Source organism: Nerophis lumbriciformis, linkage group LG03 (assembly GCF_033978685.3).
Source record: "Nerophis lumbriciformis linkage group LG03, RoL_Nlum_v2.1, whole genome shotgun sequence".
NCBI lineage: Eukaryota > Metazoa > Chordata > Actinopteri > Syngnathiformes > Syngnathidae > Nerophis > Nerophis lumbriciformis.
In genome coordinates, this window is record NC_084550.2 from 56,926,370 (window position 1) to 56,947,973 (window position 21,604).

A 21,604-nucleotide genomic window follows, 5' to 3' on the forward strand; every position below is an offset into this window, starting at 1 on the left:
ATTAAACATACTTGTATTATCATTAAACACCTTTAATTTTTTAACAATATTAACTATATGTGTTAAACATGCTTGCATTATCATTAAACACCTTTAACTTGTTAACAAAAACATATATTTCATAAATAAGTAAATATAGATTATATATATGAATGAGGTAGATCCCCACGACTTGATCAATTGAAAAGTAGCTCGCCTGCAGAAAAAGTGTGAGCACCCCTGCTATAAAGGGTCAGTGGTCACCAATTAAATTGACAATCCATGACTACACAGGCATGGAAACTGGAGTTTAAACATTAGCCAGAAATATATCTAGTAATGGATCATTCATAATCAAGGGAAAATGCACGAGCATGTAGAATGTTCTTCCTTGTCGACCGTCAGCCCCACACATTTAATAAAGCCAATATATTATATGTATCTGAGCGAAATGAGGGATTTACCTGGTGCATCACAGTAATGTTTGTTATTTGGTTTTAGTTCTTCCTATTCATACTTATGTACATTTTCACGATACGCCATATTGTCATTCATTTATTGCTAAAACCATTAACAACTATTAATAAGTTATCAATAGTTTTTCACTATTAATAACTTATTCGCATTATAGGGTTCAGTAGAAACATAATCAGGTTGTAATGTTGAAAAAAATTGGTTAAAAAGGCTGTCATGAGCTGTAAAGAGGCGTTATAAGTGCAGGAAGTAGTTTGGTCCTCTTTACCACAGATACAGGAAGACTTGGTAACAACGGTGGGTCACGGGGTTGTTCGGTAGAATATTTCACTTGTAATTTGCAAAAGGGCATTTCAATACAACATTCCAAAGTCCATTCGGAGCTTAAAAACACAAATGGGCATGTAAAGTCTTTGTTTTGTTTATGTAAATCTGCAGCTGATGTGAACGGTCCCTTAACTTCCCCAGGCGAGTCTGTCATTGTATTGTAGTAAACCAATAAATGAGTCACAAATCCGACTGCATGGTTCACACAAACCTTTTGGTTCTGATGAGGTGGACACACTTTCAGCGGCTTTGCTCTTCTTTGACTTCTAAAAAGGGGAAGACGGAATACACTGATTGGAATACTACAATGGAGTAAGTAAAATGCCATATGTTGCTTAACTAATGCACTTGCACCCTATTATAAACCAAACTCACCTTAGCTTTGGCTTTGACTCGTCTCTGCTCCATCTTCTCCCTCAGCTTCTCCACATCTTCCTTAGTGCCGTTGAGCACGACAACATCTGAATCTTGAAAGGGGTCGCCACACTGAATCACACACAATACACACAGGAAAACATTTTAAACTAGGATCAGTTACACCAGGCATCCCCATTACGTCGATCGCAGAGGGTGTGTCAGTTAATCTCCAGCCAGGCATTAAAAAAATTGTCTTAAAAATTAGTGTCCGTCACTTGATTGACACTTGCGACACCCGAGGCTCTTGTGAGATGACGCTGGCTGCTGCGAGCTCAGTGTGAAGAAAAAAACGACTGACCGTAAGGCGAGAAACACTTTTTATATCAACAGACTCCTGTGCGGCACTTGCCACAAGCCTAAGGACCGACCGCACAGTCCCTGTCTTCACATTAAAAGTGCTGCTCCATCCTGCCTGCGCTAACAAAATAAGAGTCTCATAAAGCTAGCGCAGAGAAGCTCGCAAGCTACGGGGTTTGCAGTCAATGTATTTCTTGTAAGGGTGTAAATCGAATATGGAAGGTGGACAAATAATACGCCAAAAACCAACCTCTTTCATGTGGTACTGGACAGAAAGGAGGACTTTTTTTCCTCCTACACAATGTAAATTCGAATATGTGGAAGTTATCAGCACTACTGTAAATCCTGTTGGATTCCAATCAATGCAAGTCATCAGAATCAGGCAATTCACCAATTCATATTATTGTCTTCATGGAAGAAAGGAATCTATATGTTATGATTATGGTTTGAGTTTATATCGAAAATGCATAAAATTACTACATGATACATGCGTTAAACATGCTTGTGTTTTTATTAAACACCTTTAACATGTTAATAAAAAATGTATTTCTCATTAATAAATAAATATAAAAAGTATATATATATATATATATATATATATATATATATATATATATGTATATATATGTATACATATATATATATATATATATACACACACACACGTTAGGTCAGGAAAAAACAGAAGAGGCTATATCATCCCTACAAGCCTGTTTCGCAGATTTTATTGAAGTGTCTGTGGCTGTTACATGTATATATAGGTTACATTACATGTAATGTAACCTATATATATATATATATATATATATATATATATATATATATATATAGTAGAGGTTTCTGTGGTATATCCGTTATACAGTGCTCAATACCGGCGTAGAGCGGAATATACGCTAGGTCAGGAAAAAACACAAGAGTGTATATACAGTGGGGCAAAAAAGTATTTAGTCAGCCACCAATTGTGCAAGTTCTCCCACTTAAAATGATGACAGAGGTCTGTCATTTTCATCATAGGTACACGTCAACTATGAGAGACAGAATGTGAAAAAAAAATCCAGGAATTCACATTGTAGGATTTTTAAAGAATTTATTTGTAAATTATGGTGGAAAATAAGTATTTGGTCAATAACAAAAATTCAACTCAATACTTTGTAATATAACCTTTGTTGGCAATAACAGAGGTCAAACGATTACTATAGGTCTTTACCAGGTTTGCACACACAGTAGCTGGTATTTTGGCCCATTCCTCCATGCAGATCTTCTCGAGAGCAGTGATGTTTTGGGGCTGTCGCCGAGCAACACGGACTTTCAACTCCCTCCACAGATTTTCTATGGGGTTGAGGTCTGGAGACTGGCTAGGCCACTCCAGGACTTTCAAATGCTTCTTACGGAGCCACTCCTTCATTGCCCGGGCGGTGTGTTTGGGATCATTGTCATGCTGGAAGACCCAGCCACGTTTCATCTTCAAAGCTCTCACTGATAGAAGGAGGTTTTGGCTCAAAATCTCACGATACATGGCCCCATTCATTCTTTCCTTAACACGGATCAGTCGGCCTGTCCCCTTAGCAGAAAAACAGCCCCAAAGCATGATGTTTCCACCCCCATGCTTCACAGTAGGTATGGTGTTCTTGGGATGCAACTCAGTATTCTTCTTCCTACAAACACGACGAGTTGAGTTTATACCAAAAAGCTCTATTTTGGTTTCATCTGACCTCATGACATTCTCCCAATCCTCTGCTGTATCATCCATGGCAAACTTCAGACGGGCCTGGACATGCACTGGCTTAAGCAGGGGGACACGTCTGGCACTGCAGGATTTGATTCCCTGTCGGCGTAGTGTGTTACTGATGGTAACCTTTGTTACTTTGGTCCCAGCTCTCTGCAGGTCATTCACCAGGTCCCCCCGTGTGGTTCTGGGATTTTTGCTCACCGTTCTCATGATCATTTTGACCCCACGGGATGAGATCTTGCGTGGAGCCCCAGATCGAGGGAGATTATCAGTGGTCTTGTATGTCTTCCATTTTCTGATAATTGCTCCCACAGTTGATTTTTTCACACCAAGCTGCTTGCCTATTGTAGATTCACTCTTCACAGTCTGGTGCAGGTCTACAATTCTTTTCCTGGTGTCCTTCGACAGCTCTTTGGTCTTGGCCATAGTGGAGTTTGGAGTCTGACTGTTTGAGGCTGTGGACAGGTGTCTTTTATACAGATAACCAGTTCAAACAGGTGCCATTAATACAGGTAACAAGTGGAGGACAGAAGAGCTTCTTAAAGAAGAAGTTACAGGTCTGTGAGAGCCAGAGATCTTCCTTGTTTGAAGTGACCAAATACTTATTTTCCACCATAATTTACAAATAAATTCTTTAAAATTCTTACAATGTGAATTCCTGGATTTTTTTTCCACATTCTGTCTCTCACAGTTGAAGTGTACCTATGATGAAAATTACAGACCTCTGTCATCATTTTAAGTGGGAGAACTTGCACAATCGTGGCTGACTAAATACTTTTTTGCCCCACTGTATATATATATATATATATATATATATATATATATATATATATACACATACATACACACATGGGTATGAAAACAAGGGGTAGCTTTCTGATAACAATATAAGACTTTCTCCATAGGAAAAAAAATGGAAAATAGGTTGTCTTATGTTTGGGTTGTACTAGGAACATGTCTACACACATTAATTCAGAGATGGCATCTGCACATATGTAATTTCTCTGTGTCTGCAGGACTGCTTGTCATTGTGGAGAACGACTCTGCCGGGCTTGTTTGGTTTGTAATTTTCTTTCCATCACTTCCTGGTTTTGAGATAACCATAGTACTTTGTCACATTTTAACACGGTCTGTGTACTGTTCTTTATGCCGTGTCTTAAAGTGACAGAAAAGTTGGCTCCTTGGCGGCATGTTTTGCAAATTACCGTCGGTCGATGTGACTTTTTTTTTAATCCAAACCAGCTACAAACAAAGGAGTTCCTCTTCCCTCTTTTTTGGCACAAATTCCTCTTTGGGTTTTATTGATCGAGCTTCTTTTGTGCTCTTTGTCTATGCTAGTAGCAGACTTCTACATTGTTGACATAAACGATAAACAATAGAGAATTATATCGTACAATAGACATTTTTTGGTCCAACTTAAGTATGAAATATATTGTTATATCACACATCACTACAGTACATCCAAACCAGCAGGCCACTTTTCCCGAAGCAAGTAACAGCTTTTCTTCCTGTCACATCCTGTAGAGGTACAGCCATGAAACTGATACCCACTAGAAAAAAATGCCTTAAAGGATGTAGTAAGTTGGCAAACAACAGAGGAGATATGTGGCTAATTTTAAGACAACCGTGATCAACTAACCAGAGTCATCAAACAATTGTCGAGCTGCTAAAAATCATATCCTATTTTTGTGTGCAATCCACCAACTGTTCTGTCGCTGATGTTGACAACAGGATTATAGTTCTTTGTTTTTCCAAAAACAGGTACCAGAAAAAAAGAGGGGTTTGTCTTATATTCGGGCCAGTGTGTTTAATTGTATTTGCACCCACATTGTAATGGGTAGTACTCATCATTTTCACAGCACTCTAAATTTAGAGTTTCATTCGTCATCATCAATCTTTATTGCAGACCTTAAGATCCATTAAACATCATTAAAAATTCATTGTTTGGTTTGTGCATAATCCTGCTGACAATGTAAAGGCGATCACAACAACTCAAATATCATTGACCATAAGTACACGGCATCTGCTTAGCATACATGGAGGCAGAAACCAGAAGATTGGCAGTTTGACCCCACCTTTCTCCATCCTAGTAACTGCAGTTGTGTCATTGGGCAAGACACTTTACCCACCACGGCTCTAATGCGGCCCACACTGGTGTATACGTGTGAACGGATGTTTGGTGGTGGTCGGAGGAGCCTTTGGCGTCAATTGGCAGCTTGATGCAGCTTACCACCAGCACCAGTGTATCATCTAATGTTCACTTCCGGTGTCTAAATTTCACTGTTTTCTAACCAAAGCGAAAAGAATAAAGAACGTGTAAAAATTGATTGCCTGCTATTGCAATGATGAATTTGAATTTATTAATGGAAAATAATTCTGGGGCTGAGGTTGCTGAGGTAGTTAAAAAGCTCCTCGGTGGCAAGGCCCCGGGGGTGGATGAGATCCGCCCCGAGTTCCTTAAGGCTCTGGATGCTGTGGGGCTGTCTTGGTTGACAAGACTCTGCAGCATCGCGTGGACATCGGGGGCAGTACCACTGGATTGGCAGACCGGGGTGGTGGTTCCTCTCTTTAAGAAGGGGAACCGGAGGGTGTGTTCTAACTATCGTGGGATCACACTCCTCAGCCTTCCCGGTAAGGTCTATTCAGGTGTACTGGAGAGGAGGCTACGCCGGATAGTCGAACCTCGGATTCAGGAGGAACAGTGTGGTTTTCGTCCTGGTCGTGGAATTGTGGACCAGCTCTATACTCTCGGCAGGGTCCTTGAGGGTGCATGGGAGTTTGCCCAACCAGTCTACATGTGAAGGCATGTAGAGAAGGCATTCGACCGTGTCCCTCGGGAAGTCCTGTGGGGAGTGCTCAGAGAGTATGGGGTATCGGACTGTTTGTTGTGGCAGTCCGCTCCCTGTATGATCAGTGCCAGAGCTTGGTCCGCATTGCCAGTAGTAAGTCGGACACATTTCCAGTGAGGGTTGGACTCCACCAAGGCTGCCCTTTGTCACCGATTCTGTTCATAACTTTTATGGACAGAATTTCTAGGCGCAGTCAAGGCGTTGAGGGGATCTGGTTTGGTGGCTGCAGGATTAGGTCTCTGCTTTTTGCAGATGATGTGGTCCTGATGGCTTCATCTGGCCAGGATCTTCAACTCTCACTGGATCGGTTCGCAGCCGAGTGTGAAGCGACTGGGATGAGAATCAGCACCTCCAAGTCCGAGTCCATGATTCTCGCCCGGAAAAGGGTGGAGTGCCATCTCCAGGTTGGGGAGGAGATCTTGCCCCAAGTGGAGGAGTTCAAGTACCTCGGAGTCTTGTTCACGAGTGAGGGAAGAGTGGATCGTGAGATCGACAGGCGGATCGGTGCAGCGTCTTCAGTAATGCGGACGCTGTATCGATCCGTTGTGGTGAAGAAGGAGCTGAGCCGGAAGGCAAAGCTCTCAATTTACCGGTCGATCTACGTTCCCATCCTCACCTATGGTCATGAGCTTTGGGTTATGACCGAAAGGACAAGATCACGGGTACAAGCGGCCGAAATGAGTTTCCTCCGCCGGGTGGCGGGGCTCTCCCTTAGAGATAGGGTGAGAAGCTCTGCCATCCGGGGGGAGCTCAAAGTAAAGCCGCTGCTCCTCCACATCGAGAGGAGCCAGATGAGGTGGTTCGGGCATCTGGTCAGGATGCCACCCGAACGCCTCCCTAGGGAGGTGTTTAGGGCACGTCCGACCGGTAGGAGGCCGCGGGGAAGACCCAGAACACGTTGGGAAGACTATGTCTCCCGGCTGGCCTGGGAACGCCTCGGGGTCCCACAGGAAGAGCTGGATGAAGTGGCTGGGGAGAGGGAAGTCTGGGCTTCCCTGCTTAGGCTGCTGCCCCCGCGACCCGACCTCGGATAAGCGGAAGAAGATGGATGGATGGATGGATGGATTTATTAATGGAAAACCCCTCGAGATGCAGCATCTCGTTTTCAAGGGGGACCAAAGGCATTTAAAATGAACACAATGCAGTACAACACAGGACTGGTTACACTACGAACAGTTACAGACAATCATTAAAGACAATTTTGCTCAGATACCTCTCAGCTCACACAACTCTCTCAGAATGTACAATATTTACAATAGAATAACATACAATGCAGTAAAATAAATATTGTATTATTAAATAAAATTCCAACCAAGGGCATACTACATACAGTGGCATTCAGTTTTAAGATAAACAAAAAGAGACCTTTTGAATGGACCAGTGGTTGATAAAGACCTCGAAGAGACAGGCAGATGATTCCAGTCAAAGAAAAGGACCTCCGGGCCAGCTCTTTACGCACAGTAGGGACAGTAAATGTAGAATATTGAGAGTGTCTTAGACGGTAGGATGATGTAAAGGGCACAAGAAAACATTTCAAATATGCTGGTAGACTAAAATAAATACACATGAAAATAAATAGAAACCAGTTGAGCTGGGTGTATAAATGACAGTGATGAGTTTTGTATGGAAAACTTAAAATAAATCTACACAGGGTGTTAAACAAAACATTAAGAGGTTTAAGGTGTATATCACAGGTTCTAAAATAAACAATGTCCGCATAGTCAATAATTGGTCAAATAAATTGAGAGATTATTTTCCTTCTGACTTGAAATGTAAAACAGTTTGATGATCTGTATAGTGGCAGTAGGAGTATGTTCTCTTAATGATATAGTCAATATGTAATTTAAAGTTAAGTTCACAGTCAAGCCAGACTCCTAGGTACTTCACAGCGGTCTCCTTGGTCATTGGAGTACCATTGTCAAAGTAAATGTTCAAGATGAAGAAAACAAATTAAGGGAAATGTATCAAAAATATATATTCGGTAATAAGCTAATATGCGTAAAAAATAAAGTTAAGCAGGAGGCTCATTTTCAAGGAAACTGAAAAAACTAATAAATATGTTAGGATAGAAAAAATGAATATAATAAAAGGAAGTAAAATAAGAATAAATGTAACTGATAATACATATACAATTTGATAGAGATTGACAATAAATGAATAAATACATAATATTGAAGTAAAAAGAATGAAATACCATGAATGCATTGGAAAACAATCCAGTTTGCAATGTTTGTTCTGAAATCAATCACGTCACGGCAGATAATCCTAGACTTTTTGCATCTTTTTTTCCCCTCTTATCTCTTGACAAACGTAGACAGCGTAGAACAAAACGAGTCCAGGAAGCACAGCACTCTGACCACTGAACAGATAAAAGTGTTGCAAGGCGGTGTGCCTCGTGAGATCACGGTCCAAAACAAATATGAAAGTAAACCGGCAGGGGGTTCTATTGTGTTGCAGCAATGCAGGGGCCGGGAGGGTGTGAGCCGCCGCCGCCGCCGCCATGTTCTCTGTCCGACACAAGAGGGATCATCTCAGGAGCTGAGCAAGCACCAAACAAACTCAGGACAGTCAGGTCAGGTCAAGTCAAGTCGAACGGACCCCGCTGTTGGAGCTCTAAAGCAGACTACGGACTCGATATCTGTGCCTTTAGCTGAAGCTAAACCCCATCAATAAAAGATGATGGAAAGTGATGCAACGCGTGAGCAGGGGAACTGTGGGAGGGAGGAGGACCTCAGGGAAAGAGTGTATGTGTAAGGTGTAAGCCGTGTGTGAGTGTGTGTGTATTAAGCACTAGTAACCAGGCACCAGTAGCTCATGTACACAACGCTGGCAACCAAATCAAAGCGGGACATACACAGTTATAGTACAACTACGACGTCTGTTGCTGCTACTCTCGTCTTCGTCGTTGCACTTTGATGGATTGCTATTGAGATTTGTGATGCTGCTGACTTTCAGACGGACAACAGGCTGCGCTGTCCTAAGAGGTAAAGTTTATTAAAATTAATTTGGACAAAAGCATCTGCTGTTGTTCTTTTTTCAAACATGTGACAATAGAAACAGCAAAATATATGGTTGCTCAAAAAGGTTCATTATGTCTTCTTATTCATATACTCTTTCAAATTTTCTTGTAATCAGACAATATGTTCGGTAAATTAGATGGAATCTTTACCTGACATGTTTCGACTGTCATCTGCATGTCAGGTAAAGATTCCATCTAATACACCGAAAATATTGTCTGATTACAATAACATTTGAAAGAGTAGCAAAATATATGAATTGTGAAATTATTCAAATAGCTAAGCAGCATGCTGGGAGTTTGACTTGCAAATGAGTGAAGTCCAGTACTGCTGCTTGCACTACCTATAGTTTATGTCTACGGAACCCTAATATATTATAATATAAGAGAGATAATGGACATTTGTTTTGGCTAGAGAGACATGACTGCCAGGGACTTAAGAGGGGAGAGGGTTTTTCGGGGGGCAGACCATCTTGGCGGCGCGATAGAATGTTCTATGCTGGACTGGTCTCAATGTATATATACATGCAAAGCTTTGCAAATATATTACAAAATACCTATTATGTCTCTGGTGGTTTTTCTACTCAGCTTTAAGTGTTGTAAAGAGCTTGGGAGCGACTTGTGACATGAATTCCCTGGGAGGAACAACTGGTCCAAAACGCAACAATACCTAACACACATATTGGTTATGGTTATGATTTGTTTCAGACATGTTTAACAAGCTACATTAAGGAACAGCATGTGGTTGCATTTCAACAAATCTGAAAAAAACAGTAGGAAAAAGCAAGGTTTATAGTTAATCCTACCCATTCTCTTTGTCCTATACATTAATACCATAATGTTTACATTATGTTCACTTTCTGTTTGAAAGAAGGGAAGGTATTGAGAAAAAATGAATGTGTAATAACGTATTGGTGATACTGCTTAATTTTGTATCGTCAGTCAGAATCTGTTATTTTTAGTAGTAGTCCACTTTAACTTGATGTATATTTTACAGTTGGCGCTCCAGGTGCTTTGAATTTTACCCTGCTTCCTCAACTCTTGTGCCTTATTGGGAAAGTCAGCGTTGCTCATTGACAAGTTTTCTCCCTTCAGTTTGCCACTTTGTTGTTTTTGTTGAATTTATGAAGGTGCCATGTGTGTATGGAGGTTAATTTGTATATTACAAAAGCTTTGTTTTGACACTGAATTTATGTAACTGAATATTTTGCTATTGTAGTTTTGTGGACTGAATTTTTTTTTACATCAAATTATTCTGTCAATTTCAGTGAAAAAAAAAAGTGGTAGAAAAATGCTTGTTTTTAAAAATTCAATGTATATAAAGTATGCGTTCAAAAATTCAGTTTATAAAAATTCAGTGCAGAAATATTACCTGCTTCAAAATGCAAGACCCACTTTCAATTAAGGCTGAAGCAATCAATCCTATTTCAGAAGCAGCCAATGAGGTATCAAGTTTGAAGTCACGTGATACAGGTCTTATAAAGAAGCAGGTAAAGCAGCAAAAAAGGCTGAGAAGATCATAGAAGACGCTTTGCCAACTACACTTGATTAAGTTTATTTCACACTCCAACTATTTAATGGAGTTTGATAACCTTAAATTCAATGGAACATTATTAGAATACTAGTCAGACTAATCATTGTTCAATGCTTAGCAAATAACTATCATTTACATAAATATTCATGTTTAACTGTATCTATAAAACTTTTGTTCTTACATATCAGTGGTCTCTCTGGCCTTTCCTCATTACAATAATGAACAAACTTGCATAATTTGGCTTGAAACTAGATTTTTTTAAATGCATGTAAACAGCAATTAGATGATGTTCAACTTTTTAAAAGATTGGATTAACAAATTCTCTTTACCAACCCGTAGGGGTGAATCCTAAAACATAAAACTAATCAATAGTCCTTTATTGCTACCGTTTATATGAAATAGCAGCAACCTACATACTTGACCTTCTTCAAAACCCCCATGAGGCATGTTACAATTCTGTGTTTTGCCAGGCGGGTGTCTTCTTTGCAGTTTGACTGGTGGTGGTGCTTTGTGAATGACAAGAAGACGCAGAACTACTATCATGTGCCAGCTCGACGGGGCCAAATGCAGCTTCCTATTGTATCTCGCCATGAGCGTCATGGTCTTCTTGATCATTTACTTGGGAGGGAGGTTGCCCAAGAAGCCCCCGCCCCTAGAAATGCTACCTTGCCGACCATTCAGTGCCCAATGTGGAGTATTTCTTAATTCCAGCGACGGACGGAGAGAATGGCATCGACGTGACTGTCAGGTATGACGAAAAGGACTTTGTGATTTTTTTTTTAAATTATTCTTCTTATAGAAGTTTTTTTTCCTCACAACAGATAGAAAGCTATATCACAAACAATAATCTTCAGTGCTCCCATTTGATGAGAGACCTTCACTTCATCACAAGACCTCTGAGCCGCAAGGAGAGGGACTACCCTTTAGCGTTCATCTTGACTGTTCACAAGGAGCTGAAGCTTTTTCTGCGAGTACTTCGTGCAATTTACACGCCCCAAAACATCTACTGCGTTCACGTGGATGCAAAGGCTCCACAGGAATACAAAGAAGCCATACAAAAGCTGGTTAGCTGCTTTGACAACATCTTCCTCTCCAGCCGCAGCGAGAACGTGACCTATGCCGGATTTTCCCGTCTGAAGGCAGATTTACACTGCATGGCTGACTTGGCCAAATCCAAAGTCGGCTGGAAGAAGGTGGTGAACATGTGCGGGCAGGACTTCCCGATCATGAGCAACCTGGAACTGGTGCAGTACATGCAGAGCAAAGAGTGGCGGGACATCAACATGACGCCGGGGGTCAAGCAGCCGATACCTTTCAGGCACCGGACTGAACGCCAACACAAGGAGATTGTTGGTTCCCATGTAGCTCTCATAGGGCTGAAGAAAGATCCTCCACCACACAAAATGCAAATATATTTTGGGACGGCCTACTATGCACTCACAAGAGGCTTTGTTGACTTTGTTCTGAAGAGCCCCAAAGCCCGCGACCTTTTGGAGTGGTCCAGAGACACTTACAGTCCAGACGAGCACTACTGGGTGACGCTTAACCATATGGCAGGTAAACTCTGATGCTAGTTTTGGTGATATTCTATTTGACCACACAAAAATGGCCCACTGTCTGGTTTTGGGCTCTGTCTAAAGAAGCTCCAGGCAGCAACCCAGATGGAGGCTGGGAAGGAGCCATCCGGGCTATCAAGTGGCAAGATCAAGAAGGAAAGGTGCATGATGGCTGCAACGGTACTGTCAATAATAAGATTTATTTTTACAAATATGGATGTCTAAATTTATGATACACGTTTCAACTATGTAGTCTATTATCTTTCTTGAGAGGCTCCAGCCAGCATTACAGATGCCAAAGTTACTGCCATGGGCAGAATATGCTCAAAACTAGGGCTGCAACTAACGATTAATTTGATAATCGATTAATCTGTCGATTATTACTTCGATTAATCGATTAATAATCGGATAAAAGAGACAAACTACATTTCTATCCTTTCCAGTATTTTATTGGAAGAAAAAAAACAGCATACTGGCACCATACTTATTTTGATTATTGTTTCTCAGCTGTTTGTACATGTTGCAGTTTATAAAAAATAAAAAATTTAATTAAAAAAATAAAAATAAAAAATTGCCTCCGCGCATGCGCATAGCGTAGATCCAACAAATCGATGACTAAATTAATCTCCAACTACTTTTATAATCGATTTTAATCGATTTAATCGATTAGTTGTTGCAGCCCTACTCAAAACAAATGTAAAATTTACCGAATGGTCTGTTTATTTAACTTAGAGCTGGGTGATATAGAAAAAAAATGATCACAATTAATTTTTTCATATCATCCCATGTCGATTAATATCACGATTATTTTTTTTTTAAGTCAGATTGTCCTGTGCAGGAGTATAGCGAGTACCGTTGCATCCCTACTGTTTACAATTGCAGTATCTTGTAACAGACATTTCCGCCATGTTTGATCGAGGTCATACATGCGCACAGCTGACAACTGTCATTTTGTTCATATATATACCGTATTTTTCGGACTATAAGTCGCAGTTTTTTTCATAGTTTGGCCGGGCTCCAGTGCGACTTATATATGTTTTTTTCCTTTTTTATTATGCATTTTCGGCAGGTGCGACTTATACTCCGGTGCGACTTATACTCCGAAAAATGCGGTAATTGTGTTTACTAGAGGTGCAACGGCACAGGTAGCCCACACTCCGGTCCGTACCTCGGTTTTAAAAGGAGCCATATGTAATAGTTTCATGTGAAGTCATCATTAAATGGCCCTGACATGTCAAAAGGCATTAATAAATCATGTTATTTTCGAATACTTCTATAACTGATAACAGTAGTTCAGCCGGGATATGCTTATTTCAAAATTAGATTTACAGCCCCGAAATATTGTTATTGTTTTCGTACGGATTTAAAGGTGCCTTATGTAATAATTTAATGTCAAGTCATCATTAAATGGCCCTGATATGTCAGAAGGCATTAATAAATCATGTTCTTTTCGAATAACTCTATAACTGATAACAGTAGTTCAGCAGGGATAAGCTCATTTCAAAATTATATTTAAAGCCCTGAAATAATGTTATTGTTTTCATTTCAATGCCCCGCCCTCCACCGTTTGACCAATTAGAAAGTCTGTGAGTGTTGCCAGTTACGCACCGCCCTCTTCGTCGAGCTACTGCCACTGGTTAAGTTACTAAACATGTCAGACCTTAGTAAATCTAAAAGGCGTCGTTACGATTCTCAACTTATTCATGACAAAGCCAGAAACAAAACGAGGATTTGTATCGGGGATGTTCAGTTGTTTGCTCCACTTTTGAGAGACTAAGCACTCAAACAGCCGCATGTAAAAAATAAAAAAGGCTTCGCAACATATCTTAGAAGAAAGCTTAAATCTCTGTCAAGTATCCACACTTAACTACAAATAATGGGGTTGTAAGTTTGATTATTGTGTTATTCTTCAGCTAATAGGTTAAACTAGCATGATGTTGCTGTTAAAATGTGTCCTCTTCACCCACACTTTCATGTTAAGTTGTGGGTTCCTGATGAATGACATCTATTGTGTTGGGCAAGTGCAGAGTTAGTGTACGTATGTGCACAATAGCTCTTCTTTGAGACACTCATTTTGCAGATGACAGGCCTGGACAAATACAACTCTATCATTAAAGGTACAGGCACACATCAGCGTCTTTTAAGCAGCAATTTTAACTGTCTGAATTCCAGTATCAAGGCGAGATTTTGACCAACATACCACAGACAGTTAAAGTTAAAGTACCAATGATTGTCACACACACACACTAGGTGTGGTGAAATGTGTCCTCTGCATTCGACCCAATCCCCTTGTTCACCCCCTGGGAGGTGAAGGGAGCAGTGAGCAGCAGCGGTGCCGCGCCCGGAAATAATTTTTGGTGATTTAACCCCCAATTCCAACCCTTGATGCTGAGTGCCAAGCAGGGAGGTGATGGGTCCCATTTTTATAGTCTTTGGTATGACTCGGCCGGGATTTGAACTCACAACCTACCGATCTCAGGGCGGACACTCTAACCACTAGGCCACTGAGTAGGTACACTATTGTAAGACCTCAGACTTACAACGAAAATTGTTGAAAAACAGTAGATATGGGACCTTTAACCATTTTGTCTTTTTCATTTACCAGGACGTTATGTGAGAAACATCTGCATCTATGGAGTAGAGGATCTGCCGTGGCTCATCAACAGTAAGAGCATGTTTGCCAACAAGTTTGACAGCCACGTCTTCCCAGAGGCTCTGGACTGTCTGGAGCAGTGGCACAGGAACAAAGTGCTGAACCAGGCCACTGTTCCCTTACAGGCGTCATGGCTGCTGGCCACAAAGAGCACTGAAGCAGCAGCAGCAGCAGTCTCAGCAAGTGTGCCGCTGAATGAACTCAACGCTGGTAAACATTAATGAACTTTCACAATAGTGTCCAGGTAGTTTGCTCTTTTTCAAGGGAGCTAACATTCACAGTTGTCCAGGAAACGTAAAGATGCACTGAATACCTTGAACCATGATGAGATGATCAATGACAACAAGTAACTGTAATATATGTTCTTCATTCTTTGTGTCACTCCATCCTATCTATCTTGTCTTTTAACAAAGAAACAAGGAAGTCACAATCTTCGTTCAATGAATGTTCTGCAATTTGTCTATGGCGTCACATTAGTGCCAAAAATCCGAGCGCATAAAAACTGTTATCGTGCGCGCGCGCGCGACACCCTTTTGCGCGCGCGTGGTGCCTTTTTGCGCGCGCGCGGTGCCTTTCTGGGCGCCTTCTGTGTACTCCTGGCATCTCTCCTCGCGCTGTCATGTTTCTTTTTTGCACTTTGGGGGCGGGTATGCTTAGACGGCCCCGTCTTTCTGATTGGTCAGGCGAAAAATGCTGAAAAATGCTCAGAGCCAATCAAAAGTAGAGCAGGGCGGGTCATCGTCAATATGTATCAAGATTTACAGAGGAAGAAGTGGATAAAAAAATGTCGCGCGCTAATGAAGGTTATTTCATACCACATAAACACAATACAGGGTAATACAAAATGTGACCCAAATAAATAATAAGACAACAAACACCATAATCACATCTTTCAGCCAGAACTGGTCCACCAGCAATAACATCCAACCATAACATTATTTTATATTTTCACTTCTTCTTGAACATTTGTTTTCTAATTTATGGAATTTCTTTTGATTCAGCCATAAAATTAATGAAATAATCTTTGAATTTTGTTTTTAAAATGTTAAAAATAGCTTTTAATAATGTATTCTGAAACAGTTTAAAATAATCAGAGAACTGACTAACACTGACCCTACACAACTATGTTGCACAATTAAGTCTTTTTTTTTTAAAGCGAAAGAGGTGATTTCAACAGGTACAGCATCCTATGTCATATCTACATGTAATAAGATTTGTAACAAGGCAAACCGTTTGTAAATTGGTCGAAAATCGAGCAAGTTATGGTAATTTAATTAGTACATGTATGTACCATTGACATCAATGTAATGATTGAGGCTAGATGTCCGAGGTAAGATGGCTACAACGTTGCTACGCTGGAGAATGATTGGTCATATGAAAAATGCTCACAGCCAATCAGAAAGGAGGGGCCGTCTAAGCATACCCGCCCCCAAAGTGCCAAAAAGAAACATGACAGCGCGAGGAGAGATGCCAGGAGTACACAGAGAGTGCACAGACCGAGACGGCGCGCGCGCGCAAAAAGACACCACGCGCGCGCAAAAGGGTGTCTCGATAACAGTTTTTATGCGCTCGGATTTTTGGCACTAATGTGACGCCATATTTGTCGTCCCCAAAGTAAGAACTGAACTGGGCATGAAAGCATTTAGGTTTTCAGCACCGAAGGCTTGGAATAACCTACAATCGAATATTCAACTTCAAACCCTTGTTACATTAATTGAGTTTAAAGCTTTTGTGAAAGGACTGCAGTCTACCTTGTCTGTATGCACATGTGTCATGTGAGCAAGTTTTAATGTTGTAAATTTGATGTTTTATGTGTTGTTTACTGTTTTTAATGTGACCTTGCTGCTGCCCTCTTGGCCAGGTCTCCCTTGGAAAAGAGATCTTTGATCTCAATGGGATTTTACCTGGTTAAATAAAGGCTAAATAAAAATAAATAAAATATGTAAATAGTTTATGCAACTGGTAGATCACTGTTCTTTTTTACTTCATATGATGTGTGAAATGCTGAAAACTGGATACTAATTGTTCAGTCAATAAAACTCAAGTAATACTTGCGACTTGAATATATTTAAATTAAATAGGGCTGCAGATGGTGGGACAGTTGTTACATTTCCATAATGATGGAAATTGATGAAGTTTTATAAATGTCTTTTTTTATGAAAATTCACACCAATGACCGTATTTTCTGGACTATAAGGCGCACTTAAAATCCTTGTTTTCTCTTTTTCTCAAAACTTGACAGTGCACCTTATAACCCGGGGCGCCTAATGTAAGGAATAAGTTTGGTTGAGCTTACCCACCTCAAAGCTATTTTATTTGGTACATGGTGTAATGGTAAGTGTGACCAGTAGTTGGCAGTCAAACATAAGAGATATGTGTAGGCTGCACTATGATGGGTCTCAAGTAAACAACACCAACATTTTAAATGTTCCATTGAAAATATAGAACATTACACATTGTGCTCAAAAATCTATCAAAATGTTTTAGTACGAAGCTATGAAGCCACATCGCTTGAAGGATTGTCGGCTCGTATTATTATTTGTATTATTATGGTGTGTGTATAAGGTAAGACATATTATCTGGCGTTTTGTTTCGCAATATTATGCAAAAGACACTTTTCTTACCTTCTGGTACCTGCTAAACTGTATTTGGGATCTGCATAAATCCTGAAAAATTGCGCGGGTCCACCTTTGTAGACATAGTCGATGAGCTTCTTCTTTTTCTCTATCTTCTTGTTATGTGACATTCATCCTCCGCTATTGCCATTTCTAATATAAAGTAGTGTAAAGTTCTTACTTATATCGGTCAGTAAACTCGCCATGAAAGCGCTAAAACATACTTGCATAGTGAGTTTACATTATTCACCCAAGAAACTTTAGTTATTAGATTATTATTATTATTATTCCGGTTGGACGGTTTTTCACGGGACACATTTCCGGTGTGATTGTTTCCGGATGAGGAGATGCTGCTCCGTTATTGATTTAAGTGAAGTCTGAATGTCACTAAAACAGTTAGCTCCATCTTTTGACACTTCTTCCACTCCCGTACTTGCACGCTACAACAAAGATGGCGGGAAGAAGACGCTGCCGAAGGTGAGCCACGTAAATAAGACCACCCACAAAACGGCGCATCCGGAAGCGACTGTCATAAAGCGGCTGATCTGTAAAACATCATCTATGCAACATTTTGACCAAAGAACCACCATTACATGTTATGTAGACCACAAGGAAGTGTTTTCAATTTAGAAAAAAATAATAATAATAATGCGCCCAATATATGAAAAAAGATACAAAATAGACCATTCATCGGCAGTGCGCCTTATAATCCGGTGCGCCCTGTAGCTCGAAAAATACGGTAACAAGATATTTTTGTAATTCATAGAAACTGTATTGAATGAAAAAAGGCATTCACTCCACCTCTTGAATCATCAGTTAAATTCCTATATATTCATAAATATTCTTGTTATTGTACATTCATATTTTTCTAATTTTGACATTATATCAGGTGTATGTGTTACCTGAAAAAGGTAATTTGGAAATGACTTAGTGTACCATTCAGCTAAATCAGTCCTTCTCAAATGGTGGGGCGGGGCCCCCCTGGGGGGCGTGGTGCAATGCCAGGGGGGACACTTGTGACCTCCGGGAACATGCTTTTTTTCCATTACAGAATATGAATATGTGTTTGTAGCACTTGGCTTTACTGTAACCATGGTGGGAGACGAGGAAAGGCTGGTGTGTTGTTTCCTTTAATGCTAAAAAAAGATACAATGTTTTATGCAGGAGTATAGTTATAACAATTCTATAGACAAATGATATTAGTTATAGTCACTGTAGAGAGTGGAGGGGGGCGCAAAATATTTCTTTCTTCCTAGCAGTGACGTGCGGTGAGGTTCATGGCTGGTGAGGCACTGACTTCATCACAGTCAGATTTACAAACATATGAACCCTAAAGAGTATCTTATTCACCATTTGATTGGCAGCAGTTAACGGGTTATGTTTAAAAGCTCATACCAGCATTCTTCCCTGCTTGGCACTCAGCATCAAGGGTTGGAATTGGGGGTTAAATCACCAAAAATTATTCCCGGGCGCGGCGCCGCTGCTGCCCACTGCTCCCCTCACCTCCCAGGGGGTGATCAAGGGGATGAGTCAAATGCAGAGGACAAATTTCACCACACCTAGTGTGTGTGTGTGTGTGACAATCATTGGTACTTTAACTTAACTTTAACTTTACACATACAAACTGTAGCACACAAAAAATCACATTTAATTAAAAAAAACGTTATTATGGTCTTACCTTTACTTATAAGTGCGGGAACAGTGGTGTTCGTGTTGGAGGAGTTGTGAATGAATGAAATATGAAATCCGTGCTGCAGTCTGCAGGTGTACCTAATGTTGTGTCCCTGCAGTCGTTCACGGCTTCTCCGGCGCGAGCATTGTTGTTTTTGCACTTTTTGGCTTCTTGTTAAGATACTTTTTTTGGGTGGATTCGGTCTTGCACGTGGAGAGTTTGGGTGTGGGCATTGGTTGGTGTGGCGCTCCCGTCGGGGGGTGCGTTCTGCGGCGGGGTGTGCATTAACCGGCACCAGGAGGCGAGATTACGCGAGCCTCAGCCAGTGCGTCTTCGCAGCAGTTTTATGATTGCTCAGCACAATAAATACTTTACACACATACAGTTTTTGACAAAATACACTGTACATTATATACCTCAGCTAACTAAACTATGGAAATGTATAATATAATTCATATAGCAATACGGTCTCACTGCACAGCAGGCCAGCAGTTAGCCGAGTCCGCAATCCATGGTGAGGCACAACTGAGTGACATGCCTCAACTGGCTGCTGATCACCACACCGTCTCTTCTCAGTATTTGAATGGCAAATGTGAAAATTCAGCGATTTTGAATAAAAATAATCTAAAACTGGTGAAGTTAAATGGAAAATAACTTTATAGTATAATCACTGAATACATATAACAATTTAATAGATTTTTTTTCTTTTTACATTTTTTTTCTTTCCATGATGGCAGGTGAGGCCCTGCCTCACCTGCCTCTAGTGACCGCACGTCACTGCTTTCTAGGGGGGCGCAACAGAAAATAATTGAGACGCACTGAGCTAAATAGACATTTATATGAAAACATAGGCTATTCAGCGTATCCAAAATTCTCAAAATGTCAGCGGCTAAAAGTGTATCTGCTCCTCACCTTGTGGCAGATTTCTGTCTTGACCTCCTTGAGGGCACGGTCTGAGAAGACACAACCGCAGCTGTGCAGGTAGCAGAACCTGAAAATCAAAACAATCAGGAACATCAAATATTGTACATTGTGGGCCTCATCTACTGTAAATTCCAGAATCTAAGCGTCTACTTTTTTCAATGCTTTGAACCCTGCGCTTTTTTTAATTTGTGGATTTTTATTCACAAATCAAGCAAAGACACTGAAAAGTTGTGTTATTGTTTGTGCTATGGCGCCATCTTTTGGACGAGTTCACTCATTGCAGGTCCTGCAGTGCCCTTTTGTTTAGACCAGGGGTCGGCAACCTTTACCAGTCAAAGAGCCATTTTGACCAGTTTCACAAATTATAGAAAACAATGGGAGCCGCAAAAATTTTTGAAATTTTAAATGAAATAACACTGCATACAAAGTTTTTTTTTTTGCTTTGTGCTATGTATAAACCAGGGGTCTCAGACACGCTGCCCACACCTTATTATGGAATTTTTAAGCTGGTGCGGCACGCGGGTTTTAAACGAATAGCGCTTGTCAGCGTCATGCGTGCCATGATGGTACAGCATATAACGCCCACTACAACAAGCGTGCCTAATCAGCCACATGTTGAATGTAGCTTCCGCTTGCTCACGTAGGTGGCAGCAAGGCATACTTGGTCAACAGCCACACAGGTTACACTGACGGTGGCGGTATAAAAAAAACTTTAACACTCTTACTAATAATGCGCCACACTGTGAACCCACACCAAACAAGAATGACAAACACTTTTCGGGAGAACATCTGCACCATAACACAACATAAACACAACAGGACAAATACCCAGAATCCCATGCAGCCCTAACTCTTCCGGGATGTTTGTTCTGTTGTGTTTATGTTGTGTTAAGGTGCAGATGTTCTCCCGAAATGTGTTTGTCATTCTTGTTTGGTTTTGGTTCATAGTGTGGCGCATTATTAGTAAGAGTGTTAAAGTTGTTTTATATGATCACCGTCAGTGTAACCTGTGTGGCTGTTGACCAAGTATGCCTTGCTGTCACGTACGTCTGCAAGCAGAAGATGAATATTGTATAACTAGAGTTGGGCTGGCACGCTGTTAATACAGATTGTAGAGGGCCCCAAATGTTGTACCATCATGGCACGCCCTTATTATAGCTGTAAGGGTGAAAGTCGGTGAATATTATATATGTTTTCTGCGAGAGGCACTGAAATCCGGAAGTCTCACGGGAAAATTGGGGGGTTCAGCAAGTAAGCTGCTGAGCCGCATCAGAGTGATCAAAGAGCCGCATACGGCTCCGGAGCCGCGGGTTGCCGACCCCTGGTTTAGACTGAGCTTTCAGCCAGATATACAAGTGCCGTTCTGTCTTCTAGCTGTCCATAGCGTCTCTACTTGTATGGATTCTTCATTCATAACTCTAAGCAACACGTGTAAGTTTTACAATATAACTCAAACAATTCCTACTTAGTAAACTGTCCCATGTGTGATGCCTGTAAGAGTGTTTTCATTCATATTTGTACATGCTATCGGAACGTTATGAAGCTAACATCGTTAGCATTAG

The 21,604-nt window shown here is 40.8% G+C and overlaps 2 protein-coding genes across 2 annotated transcripts in view; one reads left to right on the forward strand and one right to left on the reverse strand.

Annotated features, from left to right (window-relative positions):
• The window catches only part of rtf2 (replication termination factor 2), a 43,234-nt gene that overhangs the window by 12,434 nt on the left and 9,196 nt on the right, over nt 1-21,604 (reverse strand). Inside the window, exons 5-7 of the mRNA XM_061939760.2 lie at nt 20,031-20,109; nt 1,156-1,266; nt 992-1,046 (exon numbers count right to left, since the gene is read on the reverse strand). Coding sequence (XP_061795744.2) covers nt 992-1,046; nt 1,156-1,266; nt 20,031-20,109 — 245 coding nt within the window. The remainder of the gene's footprint in view (nt 1-991; nt 1,047-1,155; nt 1,267-20,030; nt 20,110-21,604) is intronic.
• gcnt7 (glucosaminyl (N-acetyl) transferase family member 7) lies at nt 763-15,214 on the forward strand. Its single transcript, XM_061939749.2, has 5 exons — nt 763-1,092; nt 11,093-11,370; nt 11,444-12,179; nt 12,263-12,358; nt 14,784-15,214. The coding sequence occupies exons 2-5, from the start codon at nt 11,137-11,139 to the stop codon at nt 15,050-15,052; spliced, it is 1,335 nt and encodes a 444-aa protein (XP_061795733.2). The 5' UTR covers nt 763-1,092; nt 11,093-11,136; the 3' UTR covers nt 15,053-15,214.